At 42.8% G+C, this 21,483-nt stretch overlaps 1 protein-coding gene across 1 annotated transcript in view; it reads right to left on the bottom strand.

Moving 5' to 3' along the window:
• Positions 1-1,110: 1,110 nt before the first annotated feature.
• The window catches only part of MYH10 (myosin, heavy chain 10, non-muscle), a gene marked incomplete at its 5' end in the record, with an annotated part of 86,183 nt that continues 65,810 nt past the window's right edge, over positions 1,111-21,483 (bottom strand). The window contains 20 exons of the mRNA XM_010195095.1: positions 1,111-1,934; positions 2,790-2,962; positions 3,348-3,444; positions 4,318-4,526; positions 4,631-4,754; positions 5,005-5,093; positions 5,782-5,910; positions 7,346-7,507; positions 8,767-8,979; positions 9,462-9,674; positions 10,220-10,468; positions 10,810-10,962; positions 12,017-12,121; positions 13,143-13,349; positions 14,711-14,855; positions 14,957-15,169; positions 15,928-16,099; positions 18,505-18,628; positions 19,168-19,305; positions 20,507-20,713. Of these exons, the coding sequence (XP_010193397.1) occupies positions 1,790-1,934; positions 2,790-2,962; positions 3,348-3,444; positions 4,318-4,526; positions 4,631-4,754; positions 5,005-5,093; positions 5,782-5,910; positions 7,346-7,507; positions 8,767-8,979; positions 9,462-9,674; positions 10,220-10,468; positions 10,810-10,962; positions 12,017-12,121; positions 13,143-13,349; positions 14,711-14,855; positions 14,957-15,169; positions 15,928-16,099; positions 18,505-18,628; positions 19,168-19,305; positions 20,507-20,713 (3,267 nt within the window). The remainder of the gene's footprint in view (positions 1,935-2,789; positions 2,963-3,347; positions 3,445-4,317; positions 4,527-4,630; positions 4,755-5,004; positions 5,094-5,781; positions 5,911-7,345; positions 7,508-8,766; positions 8,980-9,461; positions 9,675-10,219; positions 10,469-10,809; positions 10,963-12,016; positions 12,122-13,142; positions 13,350-14,710; positions 14,856-14,956; positions 15,170-15,927; positions 16,100-18,504; positions 18,629-19,167; positions 19,306-20,506; positions 20,714-21,483) is intronic.

Raw genomic sequence — 21,483 nt, 5'->3', positions numbered from 1 at the left:
GCAGCTTCCCCCAGCCTCAGCCTTACCCAACAGCTCTGTGGTGCCGTTAAAGTTCAAAGGCAAAGGCTCAGCCCTTGACCAGACCATTTCCGCTGTATTTAGGTCAAATAAATTTAAAAAAAAAAAAAAAAAAAGGAAAAACCAAGCAAACAAAACAGTAAGAAGGTAAAAGGCAGCTTCCAGTCATATTCTCGTTTATTAAGGTCTATGCCAGCCTCAGGAGACAGCTCTTCCTGTAAGTAAACAGAGCAGGCGGCCACATCTATAATGAATAAATTTATTGTCTTACAAAAATCATTGTCTAGAAATATGGGTATACAAGAAAACAAGATATTTGCAGTCAGATGCCTGGTGGTCAACAGCCAGTTTGATTAAAAATATCCAAACACACACAACAAAACCTTTGCGACAGATGTTAAAGCTTTTAACCAAAAAAGGATATCCATGGTTTTTGAGCAGAGGAAGTTTCCTAGTTAACACTGGTTCATTGTCACTAATATCAATAATACCACTTGGACTAGAGAGAGGTACGTGATATGAAGCACAGTCAAAATTAATACATTAAATCATTGTTATATAGGCAAATTATATATGTAACATTGTCTTAGTACTGTAGTGTCTAAGGCACTTTCTGTAATGTCAGTTTTTCAGCTATTTAAACAAAAAGAACGCTAACTACTCGCTGTAATACTGTTCAAATTAAAAAACAAAAAACCAACAACAACAACGACGAGAAGGATTCACATCCACTGGCATGTCAACTCATGGCAGGCAACCCCCATGGGGGAGCCCCTGTCCCCACGGGCTCCCCGCGCCGCACAGCACCCGGCTGCCAGTGCCCGGCTCCCCCAGTGACACCAGGCCGGCTGCTAAGGTCTCGCGTGAGCCTCGCCTCACAGTGCAGCTGCTCGGCTCCGTGGCCTGGAGACCAACTAACTCAGCCATAAATTAATAAATTAATTTTGCCTGTGTTGCATGTTTATTTTCCACTGGTGTTCACATTATACGAGCCTTAATATATACACAGATCTGTCAGGCACGGTGACAGCGGGTCTCTACAAACGCACACGTACCGTACAGACGGGGAACGGCGATGCTATTCCAGTTTGCCTGTACTGCAGGAACACTAACTGATGAAGCAGGTGCTGAGAACACTTCAAAATGATATTGCGGGTTAAAAATGGATGCTACTCATTCATCCCTACATTTCCCTCTAACACTTCCCAAGGCCTTTTCACAGTTCACTCGCTGAGTGTGTGTGCTGATCACAACAATTAGGAGAAAAGAAAGATACAGGTGCGGTTTGGTCTTCAATGATCCAACAGACTCAGCACAGCCAAGGGCCATCTGAGCACAGAAGAAACGGAAGGATGTTGTCTGTACAACAAAGCATGCATAGTCATGACCATGGGTCTGTCCCCACCACCTACCCTCTGGGAATGAAGTTTCTGTATTGATAAAAAAAGAAAAGTTTCATCCTTCACATGATGCTTTATAAAATGGCTTTACAATGAGTATCTGGAAAATAGATGCACTGAACAGAGACGATCCCATTTTGTTTACTATATATAAAAAAGCAGTTGTACCTATATCTGAAGCAGGGTACAGTATGGTGAGGCCGGAGAGCCTTAAGACGTAGTTGACCTATGATAAGTAACCTTGTAGCATCATGCCGACGGTTCGTAAGGCAGAGTTAGGGCCACAAGGCAGTTCGGTGGTCGGGAAAGTCCTCCTCCTCCTGCCGACTGGTGTGTCAAAGGTCTCTGCATGCAAATGGTGCGGCGGGGCTCTACTCGGCAGGGGCTGGCTGCGCTTCGTTCACATCGCTGCCTTTGCTCTCCGCGTCGTCGTCCGAGAGCTCCAGAGAGGCCCCTTCGATGTGCAGCTGGCGCCTCCCGGATCGACTCGAGGAGAAGGTGATGGGGCCCCCCCTCCTGCGAACAAGCAGCAGACGGTGATTGGGGACAGGTCACTCACAGCCCCTCCGGTGCTGGTGGCTGCCCCGTCCCTGGTGAGCCGCAGGGGGAGGCAGCGGCTCAGCTCTGGGCCACCCACGGGACAAATTTCACTCCCTCTCTGACCAAGGTGTCACCACGCTACATGCAAACACGCCTTGGTACTCTGGTATTCCTGCTTCATTTGCAACCATCGCCTGAATTTGGCAAGTTCCAAGTAACTTAAAATATTGTCTCTGTAGGATCACCAAGCCCAGACCAAGTACTAAACAGCAGGTTCTCTAAAAAATATATCAGCTGCTCGTTTTGGAAGTGCTGCGCTGCGCCCCTCCTGCCATTGCCATAGACCAGCCAGCTCAGCTGCTCTGCACCTCTTGAGGGGGTTTCTGTGCTGTGGCAGCTCCACCTTTGGTGACTCTCATCTGCACTTGGTAGAGACCTTGATCTCAGAGACCTGCTCTCTCTTCCCACCGCAGCGGGGCAGGAAAAAACAGATCAGTACCAGCCCCTGGAAAGGCATCACTGAGCTGTCTGTCACGTTTACCTCTGGCTGGATTGACCTGGGACCCCCAGGGGACTTGCCAGCATAAATGTCAAAGAGCTGAGGCTCAGGACTTGTCAGGAATAATCCCTGTGGTCAGGCAGCTTCGGGTTATCACCATCAGGCCCAGTCAGCAGCTCCCAGCAGGCTCCAGCTTGCCCCATCCCCTAACATCAGCAGCTCTGCTCTGCAGTGCCCCAGCTGGATGCTACCCACAGATGTATATTGGAGATGGTTTGCGGGCACACAAGGGCTCTGATAAGCCCCTACCTGCTGCTAATGGCACCACTTACCTTAGCCTGTTTTTCAGGGTGCTGACCTCCCGGCTCAGGCCCTCGTTGGCCTCCGTGGCATCATCCAGCTCACGCTGCAGTTTACGTCGGGAAGCGTTTGCACGTGTGGCTTCCTCTTCAGCCTCCTCCAGCTGGCGTTTGAGCTGCTTCATTCTGGCATTTGCCTTTTCCATCTAAAAGACAGAACAGGTTGTCAGGATCAAACTCAGCAGCTGCAACCCCACGATTTGGGAGGTCAGAGGTCAGCTAACGCCCTGTCCTCCCTGACCAACCCAGCTGGAGATGAACCATCAGCCTCACTGCAGACTCCAGCGTCTGGAGTCCCGTCTGGAAACACTGCAGAGCTCCTGGGATGTCAGAGTAAATGATGGACCATCACACCAGCGCTCAGACAAGGAGGCTCTGACTGCTGCGAGTGACTCTAGTGGTTTAGTGAGCAAGATGGGGGTTCCCTCAAATTTCATTAAAATGCTTCGTAACCAGCCCTTTCTACTCCAAGAATGGTTTTATTTGGCTTCTCTAAGAAACAGGTCTCAAAAACTAAGCCCCTCCACCTACCTGCTCCTTGTACTGGTCTGCGTGTCGACGCTCATCCTCCACCTGCATGAAGACTTCTTTCAATTTCTTCTCTGTACGGCGCACCAATTTGTTTTCCCTAGAATAACCAAAAGCCGTAATTCATCCCAGTACACGAAGGCCAGGAACACAAGGTCTGTCCTTTCCAAAAGGCTCTCGCTTCACTGTGTGACTGATACTTGAGTCCTCTTAACAGGCCTGCCACCACCAACAGAACCAATGTTGGTCTCAGAGTGCTGGTGGTTGGCTGGGATGCAGCTTTGAAAGTGGAAAGTCTCAGCACTGTAGCACTAGAGTATGGTATGGAGGTTAAAAAGCAGGATAAGAAAGTGTTGCTTCACAATGAGATTGAACAGAGCAGCTTTAAAGTTATTGCTAGTAACAAAGTCCTCCCGCAGAGCCAAAAGCGCCAAGAAAAAAAAAAGGAGATGGCGATAAGACAGCCCACCTTTGGATTCAGGGAGGAACTGGCCAAAAAGAAATGAAAGAGTGGAAAACTGAGACAGAAAGGACAGGCAGGAAGAACTCCCTGCAGGAAGACTCTGCAGAGCACAGGATTCATGTCAACTAACTTAAGCTGTCACACCTAAGCTGCTCAACTTGCTTCCTCTAACCAAAGAGACCAGGTGTCTCAAGGGGAGGTTTTATCTTGTCTCAAGATACTTCTGCAGCACCTCAAACATCCTGGGACTACCAGTCAAGATACTCAGCTGGGTGACTTCAAGAGTTAACTCAGCAGTTTCAGTCATGGAGCAAATAGATTCTGAAAGTTTCAATCCCAGTTACTTCACAGCTCTTGTTAGAGTGTGTCCCCTGAACAGTAGATTTCTTGATAATAAAACCCAATTCCTGTGCTGTAATCTCACCTCTAAACTCTACATAGACTTAAGGCATGGAGGTCTCAGACATTCAACCAACAGAGCAAACACAGGCAAACAGATTCTTTCCTTACTTGGCTTCCTGCTCAAGCTGTTCTTCTAGCTGCACAATCTTGGCTTCTAGAGTAGAAATTGTTGCCTTGAACTTAGACTTCACAGATCCCTCCAGTTCCTGCAGCTTGGCTTTCAGCTCTTTGTTCTGCCTTTCCAGCTGCTGCCGTGCATTTTCACTCTTCTGGGCAGCACTCCTCTCCCCAGCTAGCTCCGAATTAAGCGTGTCAACCTTTCAGAGGAGAAGAATAGATCATTTGGCGCTATTCAGAGCCTCCACTTAACTGCACACCGAAAGACAAACTGCCCCGGCAGCATTGCCAACAGCAGATTCACCTGCAGCGTGGTCTTTCGGAACCGCTCATTGAGAAGCTCCATGTTGCTCTGCTCCTCCTCGAGCTCTTCCTCCAACTGTGCAATACGAGCTTCCAGCCGGCGCTTCTCGTCCAGCAGCGCTGACCTAGAAAGGAAGTATTTGGGTCAAGACATGTTCAGATCTGATAGAAAGCAACCGACTAGTTTGCTTCTTACATTTTAGGCATTGCAAATTGTCATGAGAAGCTCCCGCGCAAGCAATTCTCCTCATAACAACAAGGGATTTTTAATAAGGCAGGCAGGTCAACACATAATTTGCAAGCAGACTGCTGAGAACTACAGCTGCTGGTGCCCGGAGTTCTTCAGATGCACAATTAATACATTTGATGACTCACTTTCCTGAAGCGCTGTTTGCAATCTCATCAGCCAACTCATCCCTTTCCTGCTCAGCGTGACGTCGGGCTCTTTCAGACGCAGCAAATTCCTGCAAAGGTTTAGGAAAAGATGCATTACAGCATTGGGAATCTCAAAACTTCTGCAAACAATTTAGCCTTCTAATAACTTCTGGGAGAACACCGTGAAGTGCAATACCCCTGAGGTCCCTTAATGAAGAAATAAGCAGAAGGAAGAGCCATGGAAGCTAGCAAGAGGCATCATCTTGATACTTCCCCCCTTAGCTGCCACATGACTGCGATGGATTTACTTCTCCCCGTCCCTGAAGTGTTCCTTGCACAAAGTTAACAGAAAAAAAAAATCTGTGAAGTTCAGTAATAGTCAAGCCCTAAACAGCAGGAGAAAAATGATACCATCACGTGCTCTAATAAACACGTTCAGTGTCAAGTGGGCACTAAGTTACACAAATTTTTTAGGTCCATTTAGAGTACATGAATGCAAGCAAAGCATAGAAAATAAAATCTTTAGCACAATAGTGTAAACAGCACTGAATCTCATATATAAAACTGTATTAAGTGGTAGAAACACCCAGGCATTTGCTAAGGACTGACAAGTGCACGACTGACAAGTTTGAAGCCTGCAAAGGGATGACACGGAGCAGATTTAGGAGTCGTAGGTCATCTGTAAAGGCTTAGTGGATTGCTTTTTACTTTTTTAATTCTCCGATCTTTGCCTTACTTTAGCAAGAAAAAAACAAACTCTATGGATTTCAATCTCACCTCTTGGAGCTGGAGTATTTCTGCTTCAAGACCTTTGAGCTTCTTTTCACTCTCCTTGGACTGCGCGAAGATCTCATCTCTGGATGCACGGGCTTCTTCCAGCTCCCGCTGGTAGTCCTTCATCTGAGCCTGCAGTTGGAAAGCAGGGGAAAGAGAAGGCCATGCTGCATTAGGACAATCACAAGATTTGTTAGTAGCTTTGAAGCATTTTGGCCCTTAAGAGGTAAGACCTTCCTCCCAAAGAGGCTTCATTCCACTTAATGCATTTTCAGGTCTTATTTTCACAGTAAAACTTCATTTTCTCATCTTTCCATCTCTCTAATTCCTTGTCAGAAATATCACATTGTAAGACTCCACCTTATTTACATGGTATATTTCTTGTAGGAAAAGAGCTGCTCAATTATGTGTGTCATGAAACCTGTCAGGGAGAGGTAAAGCGACTGAAATGATTTGTAAAACATTTCAGTAAATTGACTAAAACCCACAAAACTTACTGCAAGTGTGGAAGGTAGTTCTCAGTGCAGAAGTGACACAACGCACCATTCTGCACACCTCGAAGCACACGCTAACACTTCCTTCAGAAACGCTGCTACCACAGACTGAGATCCTCACCTGCACCAGTTTGACTTCAACTTTCTTACTCTCCTAGCGTCTGGAGAAACCGCATTTCAGCTGTACCTGCATCTTTAGTACATCCCCAGTCCTGAGACCGCTTATTTTGGGTGCTTGTGTGGAAGTGTGCAGAGATCACGTGTGAGCTCTCTGGCTGTCCTGTTCCCTTGCACTTGAGGAGCAGGGCATTGCCAGGCACCAGCGTTTCTTGCATTAACCTGCGCTCCCTCTGCAGCCAGGGCTCAGATCCAGAACCGCCCTCGTTCAGCTGAAGTAGGATGAGAAGTCGGATTGCCAAGGAACAAAGCGGACAAGGCAGAAAGGCAATTTAATTTGGCACAGTCCTGCCATGGTCTTGTACTCCTGCAGCTTTGGGCCATGACACTGAAAATTTTTGGCAAAATTGAACTGTACCAAACGCTGAATATTTTTCTGGGAATAAGAAATAAATCCTTGACACAAGGACTATTTTTTTCTTGCCAAACTAAAAAGAGTGAGCATCTTGGAGCTTTTCAAAAGCAACTAGAATTTAGTCTTCCTTTTTCTCTGGAGTGTTTTTGGCTGAAAACACCTTAAAAAGTCCAACAAACTGAGGAAGCAGCAGTCAGCAAGAGCTGAGCTCAAATCAGTAAATTCAAAGATACAAACAAATTAAAAAAATGCAGCCTAGAAATCAATGCTCATTAAAACTTTATGCAAAGTGTTGAAATAAGTAAAACAGTAACTACCAAACAGAAGTACGCAGGGGACAATTTTAACTCCTTACCCACAAATGGATGAGAGGAGTTTTGAGCAGGTGATAAGTTCAGGCCAGACGCTCTGACACACATCAGCACAATCCAGTCTGATACTCCTTCTGCCTTCAAGCTACAAATGTATTTCATGAAAAGTGACACCCCCGGCAGCCTGCCACCAGGAGGGAAAGTGGCTCGGTTGATGTAGCTGGGCCTACCTGGAGCTTACGTAGCTGTTTGATCGCTTCATCCCGAGCCTTGTTTGCAGCTTCTATCTGACCTTCCAGGTCTTTCAGGTCCATCTCCAATTTTTTCTTGGCTGCCACAGCAAGAGCCCTCTGTTTGCGCTCATCTTCCAGCTCTGCCTCCAGCTCTCGCACCTGTGGAATCAAGGCGTTTTACACGTTCAGCTCCAGGAACAGAGCAAACACGAAATCCTAACGAAGTGCTCGGTGACTACGAAAGGCCTTTGCAGAGCAGAACTAACATTTCTCGACTGGAAGAGACTACAGAATGCAGGCTCCAGGGAAGACGCTGCAGATGGCAAAAGCAAAACCACAAATTGGAAGCAGAGATGTCCAAACTGACAAAAATGAAAGCAAAGCCAGTAACCCATTGTTTGAAGCATTTCCATTTCATCTGTTCAGCTTCTTGCCCAGCACATCTATCCACATTTAGGTATCACTCCGGAGCAGATGTCACTAATTCTGATTGAACCACTAAGAGGGAAATAATTAGAATCACCTCATTTTCTCAAGAAAAAAGGAAGCAATTCTCTTTGAAACAGCTTTACTACTAGCATTTATACACCAACAAATGCTTTTCAAAACAATACAGAAAAGTATCTTAGCATCAAGCCAAGATGAAGCCAAACTGAGCCAGAAATGCCACATGTTACCAACATCAAAGAACAGGTTTTGCTTTGAAGCAAGCCTCCCTCCTCGTTCCAGGTCAAGAACTCTTGACCAGTGCAAGATAATAGCAATTTTAACTGCAGTGAACTTCGAAGGGCCTCCAGGCCATGTTTATTTCTAAGAGGTCTCTATACTGGTGATTCCAAGTAATTGTACATTTTTATTTTCTTAGGATTAATCTTGAAATATTGGCTGCTTTTTCCTCAAAGCTTAGTTTTAATTTAGAACCATCTTCTCTTATAAGCATGAACTTTTAAAGGCATTTCTCGAGTAGTTTCTGATCTGCTTTGTGTTACTAGACTTCTCAAGTCTGGCAAATCAGGAATCTTAGTCACAATTTTAATTTAGGAAACTGTTCACTTAATTACAGTCTTTCAGTCTATCTCACCATCCATGAGCTTATTCCTGCATATCAAATATGATGGGCTTAAAAGTCCAAATAACATACCCCTGTCCTTAAAATACACCCAGTCAATAGCCAACCTCTGCTTGCACACCAGGTATCTTTGGAGGACCATCAGGAGCAGACTTACAGCTGACAGTGGCCAGTCCTCAGCAAGACCTGTTCTGTTGTTTGTCAAGATCAGTGCTTGGGATTGCTATAGGATGGGATCTTTAAGCAAAGAGGTGTGTTTTTCTGGCAGCAAGTTATCGCCAAAGCCACAGAGCTTTGGCAAAAGACCCTCACACCCCTCCCACTACAAAGTACAGTAAAACAGACATACCTGTTTAACCAGCATCCTCTTTTTCTCTTCATTCTGTTCATCTCTGGCTTGCAGATCTCTCTCAAACTGGGCTTTCATAGCTTGCATGTTCACCTCCAAACGAAGCTTAGCATCTTCTGTGGCCTGCAGTTCATCTTCCAGTTCCTCAAGCTGAGTCCTCATCTCTTCAACCTGTTGCTCTAAAGTTCTCTTTGACTTCTCCAGTTCATGGACCTAAGCCACAAACATTAATCAGGCCCTCTCCTTCAGACATCTCAACATCAGCAACATTAACAGCAAATTAAGACATTACATGAGCTCAGTACACTCCATTTTGTGATGCTCTGAATTGGACAGAACAGGCAGAGCAGCACGCTGTATTAGAGAGCCCAACAAACTCCATGCAGGTCACTGGAAAGGTGCGTTGTGCAATGCCAGGGAAAAGCAGCAGAGAGACAAGCTCTTAGACCCAGCACAGGAGCCGTTAGTCCATTGGCCAGCAACTTCTGCTCTCCACACCTTTACATTTTTGAAGGGGCTTCATGTTAATGAAGACCACCCCCTTATTCTCACCATTAATTCCTCCAGAATTCTAGGTCATAAATCAACTTCAAAAAGTTATACTTTTGTGTCAAATATACTTCTCCAGCCAGGGAGTTTTCCCACGTTATTCCCTATGCAGCATAAAACAAAACAGGGTGTGGAAACATACTTACATTTTTGCCCACATCATCTTTAGAGCTCATTAAGTCTTCCATATCTGCACGCAACTGCTTGTTCTGTCTTTCAAATTCTTCCTTAGCTTCCAGGGCTTCTTCCAAAGCCCGAGCCAGAGACAGTGCTTTGGTTTCCTTCTCCCTTGCTTCTGCCTCAGCACGATCTCTTTCCTCTGCATATCTGGCAGAAATGTTCTTTTCTTCTGCCAGCATCTGAACATAAGAAAAAATTGATTCATCTCATAAGTTCTATAATCAGGTCCTTCCATCCTCAGGTGTTTTAGTCAATGAAGTGGTTACAGACTAGGCCTTCAGAAGCTACCTAGTCTCTCCAGCTTGATTAAAGTGCTAGTAAGAAAACAGCTACAGCTACTCTGGGATGAGATGAAGAAAGCAAGCTACTAACCAAGATTAAGTAAATTTTGCATTATTTTCATCTTGCAGTCTTCGCATCCTTTCTTAGTCTATCTTGAGGGATTCAATAATACTATTAGGTTTTTGTTCCAGTATAATTTCCTTTTCATATATAAAGAGCTTATTACTTGATCTAACAAGACTCAAAGCTGGCATCTAGCTCACTGAAATTTTAAGTGACAAGTTACTTAACAAAGGCCAAGCTGCCCACAAAGGAAATATCAATAACCACAGCACTCTAGTCAGAATCTTCTTTATACAAAGTTCATTTATGCAGTTACAATATAAACAAGATGTCATTTAAAAATCATAGAAAGCAGCAAGATGACAGGAAACTAGACTACCTGATCAAACTTCTTCTGCTTTTTCTCCAAGTTAGAAACAATCTGGCGCTGATGATCTAGATCTACCATCAAGTCATCCAGCTCTTGCTGCAGGCGATTCTTTGTCTTTTCCAGCTTGTCATAAGCTATTGCCTTCTCCTCTAGGCGCTGGCTTAAGGACTCCATGTCCTTCAATAATTTCTTCTTATTTTCCTCCAAGCCTTCAATGGTTCCCAAGTCATCATCTACCTTTTTCTTAGCATCAGCCAACTGAAATTTAATAGAAGACAATAATGTTCCTTAGTGCATCACGAGACAGAGAGAAAGGCATCAGAGGTAAAATACAACACCAGAAATAGATGTAACTGCTAGCTGCAGTAACACAAAAATTGTGAGCTAGCAGGATACTACGCTGGGGAAAGTACTGCCCATCGCAGTTAGCCATACCAGTCATTGCTGCGATGGAGAAAGACCACAGGGAATTCTATTCTAAAATCTGGAATAGCATATGTCCAAGTTACATGACATTTTCCTGAGAGGTTTGGGACACGAATTCATGTCACCTGAAATGCGTAGGCCTTACAGAAGCCCTGCCGTTTACAGCAGCCTACCTGTGACTGCAAGGCGAGCATCTGCTTCTCCAAGTTCTTTCTGGCCTCTTCTTCCTCTTCCTGCTGCTCTTGTAGGTTGTTCTTCTCCTCTTCCAGCTGCCTAATCCTACTGCTCAGATTGAGTTTCTGGCGGGTTTCTTCCTGAAGCAGCTCCTGTTACACAAGCACAACACCCAAAGTTCAGTTTGGTTCATGGTGCGTTAACCATGGCCTTCGGCTACCACCCTCCATCACTCTATATGGAGTTTCAGTTTGATTATTTTTCTCACAGCGTTTTTGTACAAGGACATACGTATGAAGACATTTGTGATACAGCTTTTCAAAAAGGCACTGTTCATTCATTTTGGGCACACTTACAGCTTTATAAAGCATATTTCTGACCAGGGAATCCAGGCCACTGTCTGTTCTAGAAGTTACTGGATGATACTTTCCCATCTTTAAAGGGATGAGCACAGAAGTCGCCTTCAAAATTTATTTTTCTTCTTTCAGACAAACATACAGAGTCTCTGTTTTAAACCACCTGGGAAGAATATATAGCTACAAATCCTGCTTCCAAATTTTGCTGCATTGCTTAAATACAAAGGTCACTTTAAAGACAGCTGTAATTTGGCAGTGGAAATGTCTGTCATAACAGAAGCTAATGAAAGATGTAAGTATCCCCGCCTCCTCCCATCATCCTGTTCCTCACAGACCTCTCCAATCATGATTAACATTGTTGAAGTGGTCACCATTAGCATTTTTATTACCGGGGGCGGGAGGGTGGGTGGTGGGAAGAGGAAGAGTGTATTTAAATGATAAATATATGCACAAAGCAAAAACAAACGCTGGCAGTTTTAAGAACTGAAGCTGTCAGTAAAAGACAGGGTATTGTCCCTCATGCCTTTCATATGCCCCAAGGATCTTACATTAACATTCTACTTGGAAAGGTTTTTTTTGACTTAATACTTATTTCCCACAGAGACTAAGAAATAAGAGAAACTGAAAGGCTACAGTCTATCAAGTAGTGAATCTCAGATAACGACAAATCTGCTCCACATGTAGCTGAGCAGTCATTAACATCGCATGTCATGAGACTTCAATGGGAAATGGTGCTTCTACCTGAGGGACTTTCCAAACCATGAATTAAAATATATTTTCTGTTATGCAGTCAGAATTTCAATGAAGAGCAAAGCTTCAGTGCAAAGTTCAAGCTTCGCTGCACACACACCTGTGTATCCTGAAGCTGAGATTCCAAACTAGCCGCATCCTTGGCAAACTTAATGCCTTTCTTCTCTGCTTCCTCCAGGAGACTCGAGACATTATCCAACTCATTCTGCAAAGCAAGCAGTCTAAAGGTAACAGCGTGCAGATGGCTCAGGGCAAAGCCTACATCCCACTGGGAGCTGGAACTGCAGAACAAAAACCTCAGATTCTAGGTATGACAAGGCAACAATAGATCCCAGTAGAGATACAACCAGCTAAAAACACTGAATTTCTGTTAGAAACTTGAAGTTGGATGTCAATCTTGAACATAAAAGTATAACCTAACAAGAGTTAGACATGCTGTTTGGCAGAGCATGTTATTCCAATTTCTGCATTCATACTTAAATGCTATTTTTAATTACAGGACGGTTAATTCAGGGATCATCAGGGTGGCAGCTGAGTTTCAAGCATCACTGCAAGAGAAAAGGTTACTGTCAGGTGCCAATTCTTGCTATTTTAGGCTATGCTACTTGTACATACAGTGAGAGCCTGCCTAGCAGCTTCCCCTGAAAAGAACTGGGCCATTCCCTTTTTGAAGCACTTTAGCTTGATTTACCTGAAGTACTCATTGCTGTGGTTTAAAAGTCAGCCCTGTATTTTGTCCATTTTCTCCATTTCCCAGAAGAACAGGCCTTTACTTGCAATTCCTGTCAATTTCTGTCAAGCTCACAGCTTTGAAGCACAAGAAGAAACCTGTGGCCATTAATCAGTACATTTTTCCTCACACCTATAAATGACCTCAGCCCAATCTACTCAATTCCATATCCAAGCCAAAAATCTGCAGGCCAGTGTCAGCAGAGCCTCCAGGACGGGAAGCCATGTACTTCGAAGCCACTATAATTCTCACATAGCCCAAAAAGTTCAGGATTAATGTCATCGCTGCCCAGCTTTCTCCACCTGAGGCACGTCACAACTTTAAGGCCCCTTTAAGTAAAGGGGTGCATGACTGATCACCTCCCACATAACTACAGAGCCAGATCCTAGCTGCACCTTTCAAAGTAATTTTTCCCAGCCCTTTCTGCATCTGGTTAAGGCTTTTACTTCCTTGCATTATTTTTCAGCAGTTTAGGACTTCCTGCACACAGCCTTACCTGCAGCTTGTTAGCTTTCTCCGCCAGTTCCACCCTCAGTCTCTCTCCTTCTGTGACCTTAGCAGTCAGCTCTTGTACCTGAGCATCAAGCTTCTTCCTCTTATGTTCAGACTCTGCCTTGACCTGCTGCAGCACCTTCACTTCACAGGCCAACTCCTTGTTGTCAGACTCTAGACCTTGCTTGTTTTTTTCAAGATTTGCTTTGAACTAGGAAAAACAAAAGGAAAGAAAATCAACATTTTGTTACATAACAAAGTTTTCTACTAAAAATATTCAGTCCAGCAAATCAGGTTTACAAGTTCAAAGACAAAACAAATGCTCAGCAAGTTGTAAGTACAGTTTAAAATACTGCCATGTAACATTCTGTGCATATTAGCCAAAGTTAATGCAAGTTATTCCACTCTCTGATGTCGCAGGTAACAGTGAGGACCAAGATACTTCTATGAATTCAACAAGATCTGGGATGTCAGTGCCCTAAAATGAGTGTTTGAGTAGCACTGTAACTAGGAAGGAATGTGCCCATTAACAGATCAGCATGGCTCATCTCACAGAAATAAAAGGAAATATATCAACTAAAGCTGCCCTGATTTTAGTAGGTGTAGCAGCCTGGAAGTGCATAACAAAGCACTTTTGTCAAAAATCATTTTAAAAAAGTAATCATTGGCATAAGGAATGTTTAAGTGCCATTCTTACTATATCATCGCAACTGTCATCATCTTATCACAGGACCTTTGTTAAAGATTGCAGGGTATTTTTCCATCTTTTCATGCTCTTAGTGAGAATATTTAATGAATAAGGAGCAGAAGACATGTGTAAGATCATCAGGTGAATAAACTATAATTTCCACTAGCTTTAACTACTATTTCTCACTTAGTATTTTTAGCTAAGGAAGCTTATGAGTTGTTCCTTACATAAAAGTATTGCTACAGTATATGAACTGTCCACACATACATTTCTGAGCTATCATTTTACAGACTAAAGATAGTTATCTGGGGTTTTTTTGGAAGTGTTGGAATAATTCTACTTTGGAACAAGACACTCAAGCTACACTAGCAGGGTCCATGCTATGTAAGTGCCTCCTCCTGCCTGCTCTGAGGGTGCACAACACAGCTGCGGGCAGAATACTCCACAGAATCCAGCACCAGAGGTCACAGTTAAGCACGAGGTTAGGAGTGGCTGGAAGAACTTCTACACTACCATACTCACAGGTGATTATCTGTGAGTGCCGACATTACAATTACCTTGTTTGGAAGCATTCTGCAGTTCGTTCATGCAGAGAGCTGCTTTTCACCAAGTAAGAGTGCAGGCTGCTGGAGAATTCCCACAGCAGTACCACATGAATTTATCTCCAGGTACACCATTTCCAAGTCTACTGAACACTTTTCAGACAGATGTCAAGATTCTCTCATAGTTGCAATATATCCAAACCAGCAGGATATATTTGATTCAATTGCAATCGTAATACAGGTATAGAGGACAACTAAGATATGAGGATATCAGTGGAAGGGACCACTACAGTTATGTCACTTATAAAAAGCCCTGAAGGAGAAAAATTATTTTCTTCTCACCCGTTTGGCCTGTTCAAGTTGTTCAGAGAGCTCTTCCAGGGCAGTTGCATGCCTCTGCCTGATTTCCTGGATCTGTGCTTCATGGTTTTTGGTTTCCTCTTCAATTGCTTTCTTCAATTCAGCCACCTCCTGCTCTCTCTTTGTCCTAGAGGAAGCATTAGCGGTTATCAAAATCAACATTTTAGTCTTTTGTGAATTAAAGACAAATTTTAATGGTGCCTGCCTACACAAGACATATGATCCTACCTCAGCTCTTGCTGTGCTGCAGTGGTATCCAAGGTATCTTCCAGTTCAGTTTTTAAAGCCTCCAACTCTTCACTTAAATCTCTTTTCTGCTTTTCCGCCTTGTTGCGTGATGCCTTCTCAGATTCCAAATCCTCCTGGAGTTCTGCAATTTGAGCCTGCAACTCTCTTATCACTTTCAGTGCATTGTTTTTCTGAACTGCTTCTTCATCACCTCTGTTAAACAGAGGCACAACAGTTAATGATATTTTGTAGCTTCAGATCTATTCTCCTAACAGTGTAGCATTATTTAAATTATATACTTAAATGATAACTCAGCTTTCCCACGAGAATAAAATAGTCCCTCTAAAACCTCATAGCTAGAAAGCCATTATACTGCACAGTTATTCTCAAGATCCTAACATGTGCAGTGCCCCAGGTACTACAGAAGCACTACCAGAATGATCAAGCTTTCAAGTTTACATTCAAGTATTCCAGTTTTGCACATCTCAACATCGTCCCAAAAATGCACCCTGTCTGTAGAATTTTCTGCTCTCACAAAATTATGGATCATTACTCAAAAAACCACAAAAGGTGTTTAGTTTATAAGACTGTTGCAAGATTACCATCCAAATCTTTCAGTGACTAAGTCACACATTATCAAGCACTTTGACCAGTAGGAATGCTCTCTGAATTACATGTTTTTTCCTTTCTCTTTCTGAACTAATAATACTTATATAATAACTTATACTCTGGTTAAACATTAGTTTTGGAGCTTTGTAGAGCAAGGATGCTGATAAAGCACTGCATCCCTTTTTTGCCATGTCTATGCACAGTACACAGGTGTCTACAGAGATGCTCTGGTGCAAGTGTGAACTGGCTTCTGTTTTAACATTCCCAGCTGTAAATGGTAAGTTTGCAGTCAGCTGAAATTCTGGCTGGGAAAGCAGGTTTTTATCACTGTTCTGTAGTCATAAACCTCCTCTTGCTCTGACCTAGCAAGAGCAGCCTGCAGTTCTTCCTCTTTCTTGGCCAGCTGGATCTTCAGTTCTTCAATCTGGGCTTGCAGCTCAGCTATTTGGTCCTGTAGGTCTGTTGTTTCACCATCAAGTTTTCTTTTAGCTTTTTCTAATTCTTGACGGGTCTTCTCCTCCTTTTTTAAGCGCTCTAAGGAAGCAAAGAATTACATTTATAAGCATTTTCTTCTCTTGGCATATTCAGAAGGTTCAGAGGCAGGACAATATGGTGGCAAGAAGGGTGGGCAGTTTTATATGTGCTGCGTCAATTCCTTCTCTGGTCTGCAGCTGGAAGCATGACCAGAAGAGATGAAATAGCAAAGCAGAACTGTATGATTTAGACAGAAAGTCAAGAAAAAGTCCATGACTCGAGAAAAAAGTTTGAAGTAAGGGAACAGAAACATAACCTCATCTTGACAGAAAATAAGGAATGGGATCTAACACAGAAGAGCAGTTTGAGCTGCTAGGCCAGGAGATCACAGACATGAGGACTGAAAAATAAAAACAACTACGGACTGAAAGAAATGATGGCTTGCATAGTTTAGGAAGGGCTAGGCTAGCCTCCAAAAGGTCTACTAGAAAATAGTATGACTTAAAACTTGGGTAAATCATTTTTGCAAGTATCTGTGCCATTAACTCCCATTCCATTGATATTTAGCAAGACTTTGCAACCCTGACAGCTTCCAGTAATTTATTTGTGTAGCCAAGATACTCCTGCCCTAAGGTATCTCTGTGAAAACCATTCAGTTATCAGTGCCACAGCAACAAAATACATTTAGGTGATCTGCCTGCTGTCTGATTAGGATAGCTACTGGCTGCACTGTTTACAGTTAGCTAATGTTAGGCATGTAATACATTTACAAGTCAGGAGGAAGGAGCCAGGCTCTTCTCAGTGACAGCCAATGACAGGACAAGGGGCAATGGGAGCAAACTGGAACATAGGAGGTTCAATCTGCATCATATGAGGAAAAACTTTTTCACTGTAAGGGTGACAGAGCCCTGGCCCAGGCTGCCCAGAGAGGTTGCGGAGTCTCCTTCTCTGCAGACATTCAAAACCCACCTGGACGTGTTCCTGTGTGACCTGGTCTGGGTGATCCTGCTCCGGCAGGGGGGTTGGACTGGATGAGCTTTTGAGGTCCCTTCCAACCCCTAATATTCTGTGATTCTGTGAAAGTTTTGCTTAGCATACCACTAGCATAATACTACAGGCTTCAGCATAAGTATAAATTAGTAGACTAGGTCAATACTTTGTGGGTCCTCAGTGCAGAGATTTCTCTCCAACCTTCCCAAGTCTGCTACTAGACCAGGACGTCGTCTTCTACATGGAAAGGGAAATGTGTAAAGATCATCTCTTAGGGCCACCCAGGGCTATTTGAGAATTTCCAGACAATCTAAAGGAACACAATGTCGTAAGATCTAATTTTGTTACTGAGAAAGCTCATAGTAAACTGATTTTTATTTTTTTATTTCAGTGCCTAGCAGTACCAAGAACCTAGCAGAGATCTTAATGGCTTCTTGAATCATCTAAAAAGTAAACATCATTTCACTGTGCTTTACTAGCCAAGAATTTGCATGCTTTATGTTTAAGCTTTAATTTCTATTTCTAAGGTCATCAGTCTTGGAACGGCACCATAATCAAACATCTGTCAAGTATCTCCAGAAACACTAGTCCTGATTTAAGCACACCAACTACTCAAGCGCTATTTTCCAGTGAGTAAATCTTACTTATGCCCATCTTAAGGTCTCTGTTTTAAAGAAAAAGGTACATCAACCACTTACTACTCCTATTAGTTCAATACCTTCCTATATAGATAAGATTAAACTTTGCGATAAGCACATCAGTTTTAAAATACGTAGCACAACAGGCCATAATAAGGTAAGTGAAAAAGTATTTCCGAATTAGGATACAGAGAGCAACTTTGCCTTATAATTTGCAACTTTGACTTGGCAGTTTATCAGTGTTGCACAATAGCTATTTACAGCCATAAGTAACTAAAAGAAAAAAAAAAACCCAACATAAAAATCAAGAAAGGTTACACACTGGGCTAGCTGAGCCTGTGAGAACAGGCAAAACCATCAGAAATAAATGACCAAAGAAATGGAATCATTTTAGATAAACAAAGTGTTAAGCAAAAGAATTCTGATTTGCTTATTCAAAAAATATTAGAAGCCCAATGAAAGCCTACTAAGATTCTTCCAGAAATATGTTGTTTTAATGTGTTATTGTAGAAAAGTGTAGCAACTTCCCAAGAGACAGATGTTTTACCTTGTTACTAAGGGACGCATGCAACAACATGAATTTCTGAGTACATCTATAGATGAAATGGATTCTCAAAAATGAAAAACAAGTTAAACATGAGAAAGACTGAGCAGCCAAATGCAACAAGTCTTGCGAGCAACACACATTTCTTTCAAGATTTAGATAAAAATAACAGCTATTAAGGTATCTACATATAAGGTTACACTTAACAGACTGGACCAGATACCACACACATTGTAATAAGTGATTCATTCCTTTCTAGCATGATGTCCAAGCTGTAAATAGTGAGAACAAACCTTCCAAATCAGTGATCATCATTTCCTGCTTGTTCTTGAGTTTGGCCAAGTTCTTGGCCTTTTCTTCTTCTTCAGCCAGCTGAGAAGTACATTCAGCAATTCGATCCTCCATCAGCTTCTTTTCCTAGTTAGGAGAAAAGGGAGAATAGAGAACTTCTAATATATGATTTGAAGAGTCTCTAAGGAGCACAAATAACTAAATATACAAAATCAATATAGAGGTCTCCTACAGCACATAAACCACAGATTTTATTTCAAGTGACTGACCTGTCAATATTAATGATCAATTGGAATAGTATATGAGCATGAACATTTGATTTCCAAGAAAGTGAGACTTGGAATTTAACACATGAGAGAGGCCTGGTTTTAGGACAGCATTTGCTGTACGCTTTTGGAAATCTGTTTGCAAAGAACAGCATTAGCTATGATAAACACTGTTTCCAGCCCTTAGATTGGGAAGGCTCATGAAACTGGAAAGAATGCATGGCAAATACCTCTCTTTTGAAGGTCAGTTTAAAAGAAGCTTTAAGTGTCTCTGCTTCAATGTGTTCAATCCCCACAAGTCTATAGACAACGTAACTGCAGTCTCAAATGTTTTGAGAGCTATCACTTGGTACTGCTAGTACTTATGTGCAGAACCTCCACCATGAATACTGTTCTCACCTTTAAAAATTTGGAATTTTGGTCCTCCAACAGTAGGATCTCTTCCTCCATCTTCTTGATCTTAGCTTCAGCTGTCACTTTTTCAAGCTGCAACTTCTGTCGAGCTCCCTCCTCCTCATCAAGCTGTTCCTCCAGGTCCTGGGAACAAAGGCAATTGAATCTGTGCATTTTCCAGGTTACCCATGTGTTAATTTTTTTTAAAAACGGGTGAAAGAAATCCATTATTTTGAAAAGCCACCTGCCCAAACTAACACTAAAAATGCATTCAGTTTTTGTTAGACTCATTTATAGCAACGATGTGCAATGACATTAAGGGCCATGTGATACACAGGGAATTTTTTATACTCTATTTCAGCTTTGGTTGAAATATGCGGTCTAGGAAGCATACACACACTTCAGAGTCCTTCATCACCTTAATTCTGAACATAAGTTTATTTTTAAAAAATCAACTTAATGAAAACCAAATCAGATCAGGCTTTATCTCAAATATTTCCCAGCACACTGCATCTGAATAGGGCATCTGGTGTAAAAGTGCACATGTTTGGGAAAAGATGCCACAGGAAACAGATTGCCTGGTTTCAGTATTAATCTAGATCTCGGTATTACAGCTGAAATGGTTCAGATATTGACACAAATAGATACAACTAGAAAATTGATAATGTATTGTGCTTCTATTCATTCATGGTTTTAAATAAGATTCTCAGACACACATTAATGGACACTTATTAAAAGGCATCAAGAGCTCTGAGTTGTGGGGTATATTTCCTCTTCAAGTACATTGAATCTTTTGAAAGACAGATAAGTTCCCAGGTATTCCCTTCTTCAAGGTCTCCGTGTACTCAAAAGGAAGCATCTAAATCATCTGCTTTTCACAAAAATCTCCAAGTAACTTGGAGGAGATGATCCTGTTTTAGTTTTGCAAGAGTCAAAGAAGGAACACTGTTCATGATATTCACTGGATTTCAGTCAAAAAGGAACATTTCTCTCCTAAGTGACATCATCCCACCAGTCTTTGTTTCTATCAGAAGGCAGGTAAGCCCCATGCAGTCGATTCCAGTTCCTCCCTGATCAAAAGTGCTTGCTTCCAGACTCTCTGCATATGCTATAGCTACCAACATGGCATTTTGACTTTTCTTTTTCTTTCCTCACCCTCATATGTCTGGAGACCACAAGCAGCTAAACACACTGAACGAGACGAGAAAAAAAGTCAGATTTATTCTATTCCCCACATGGTGCTAAGGAGCTAAATTCCTCTGTGCCATGGAGATCCTGAGGGAGCTTTCCCATCCTTAACTGCCCTGTTTGCATGCTTTCCATTGCCAGTTGCCAACAGGCATACCTGAATATGGCCCTGCATTTTCTTTTTCTCATTCTGCAATATTTGGTTTCTTTCCTCTTCCTCCTCAACCCGGGACTCCAAGTCATGGAGGATTTCTTCCAACTCTTGTTTTTTGGCAGCCAAGCGCGCCCTCATCTCCTCAGCTTCTGCAAAGAGCTCTGTCTCAGCCTGCAGCTGCTCTGCAAGAATGTTCTTCTCTTCTAGAAGCTGCAAATACACACAAAAGGTAGAAAAGTAGTAAAAAACAGTGTTTCAAAGTCTCTCATGAAAGATTATGTGTGACAACTACTAAGTTACTTAAATGCCAAGTTCTGCTCCAACTCTTGACTTCCTGGTTGATATCCAAAACCAAAGCCCTCTGCTAAAAGTCTTTATCAGCAGTGTAGAAGGCACCAGCTTTTGTAATAGGGCAACAGCAATATTCACTCACTTGTCCCCCAAGTTTAAGGAACAGATCCCACTGTGCCTACCCCACATGCCCTATTCTACCAGCAGCAAGGAGACGAGGGAAGTGGCTGTTTCCTGGACTGTCTCTCGCACTCGTCCCTGCATGGTGGCAGAGCAGTGCCATGGGTAGCTGGGCTGAAGCTGGCACTTGGAGTCAATGCAACACTTTACTTCTTGATGTGTAAGCCTGACAATGGGATAGAATAGACCCAATCTGAAGGAATCTACAAGAATAATCTAGTTCAACTGCCTGACCACTTCAGGGCTGACCAAACGTTAAAGCATATTATTAGAGGCATTGTCCAAACACCTTTTAAACACTGACAAGCACAGGGTATCAAATACCTCTCCAGGAAACCTGTTCCAGTATTTGACCACCCTCTTGGTAAAGAAATGTTTCCTAATATCTAGTCTGAACCTCCCCTGATTAAGCTTTGAAACACTGCCACGTGTCTGGTTACAGGATCCCAGGGATACTGTAGATATCCTTTCCAGTTCTATGATGTCCCAAAATTACCATAGTGATAAAA

This window comes from Mesitornis unicolor, unplaced genomic scaffold (assembly GCF_000695765.1).
Source record: "Mesitornis unicolor isolate BGI_N332 unplaced genomic scaffold, ASM69576v1 scaffold152, whole genome shotgun sequence".
Lineage (NCBI taxonomy): Eukaryota > Metazoa > Chordata > Aves > Mesitornithiformes > Mesitornithidae > Mesitornis > Mesitornis unicolor.
The sequence above is the reverse complement of the archived record's forward strand: the minus strand, read 5'-3'. Positions and strand labels throughout refer to the sequence as shown.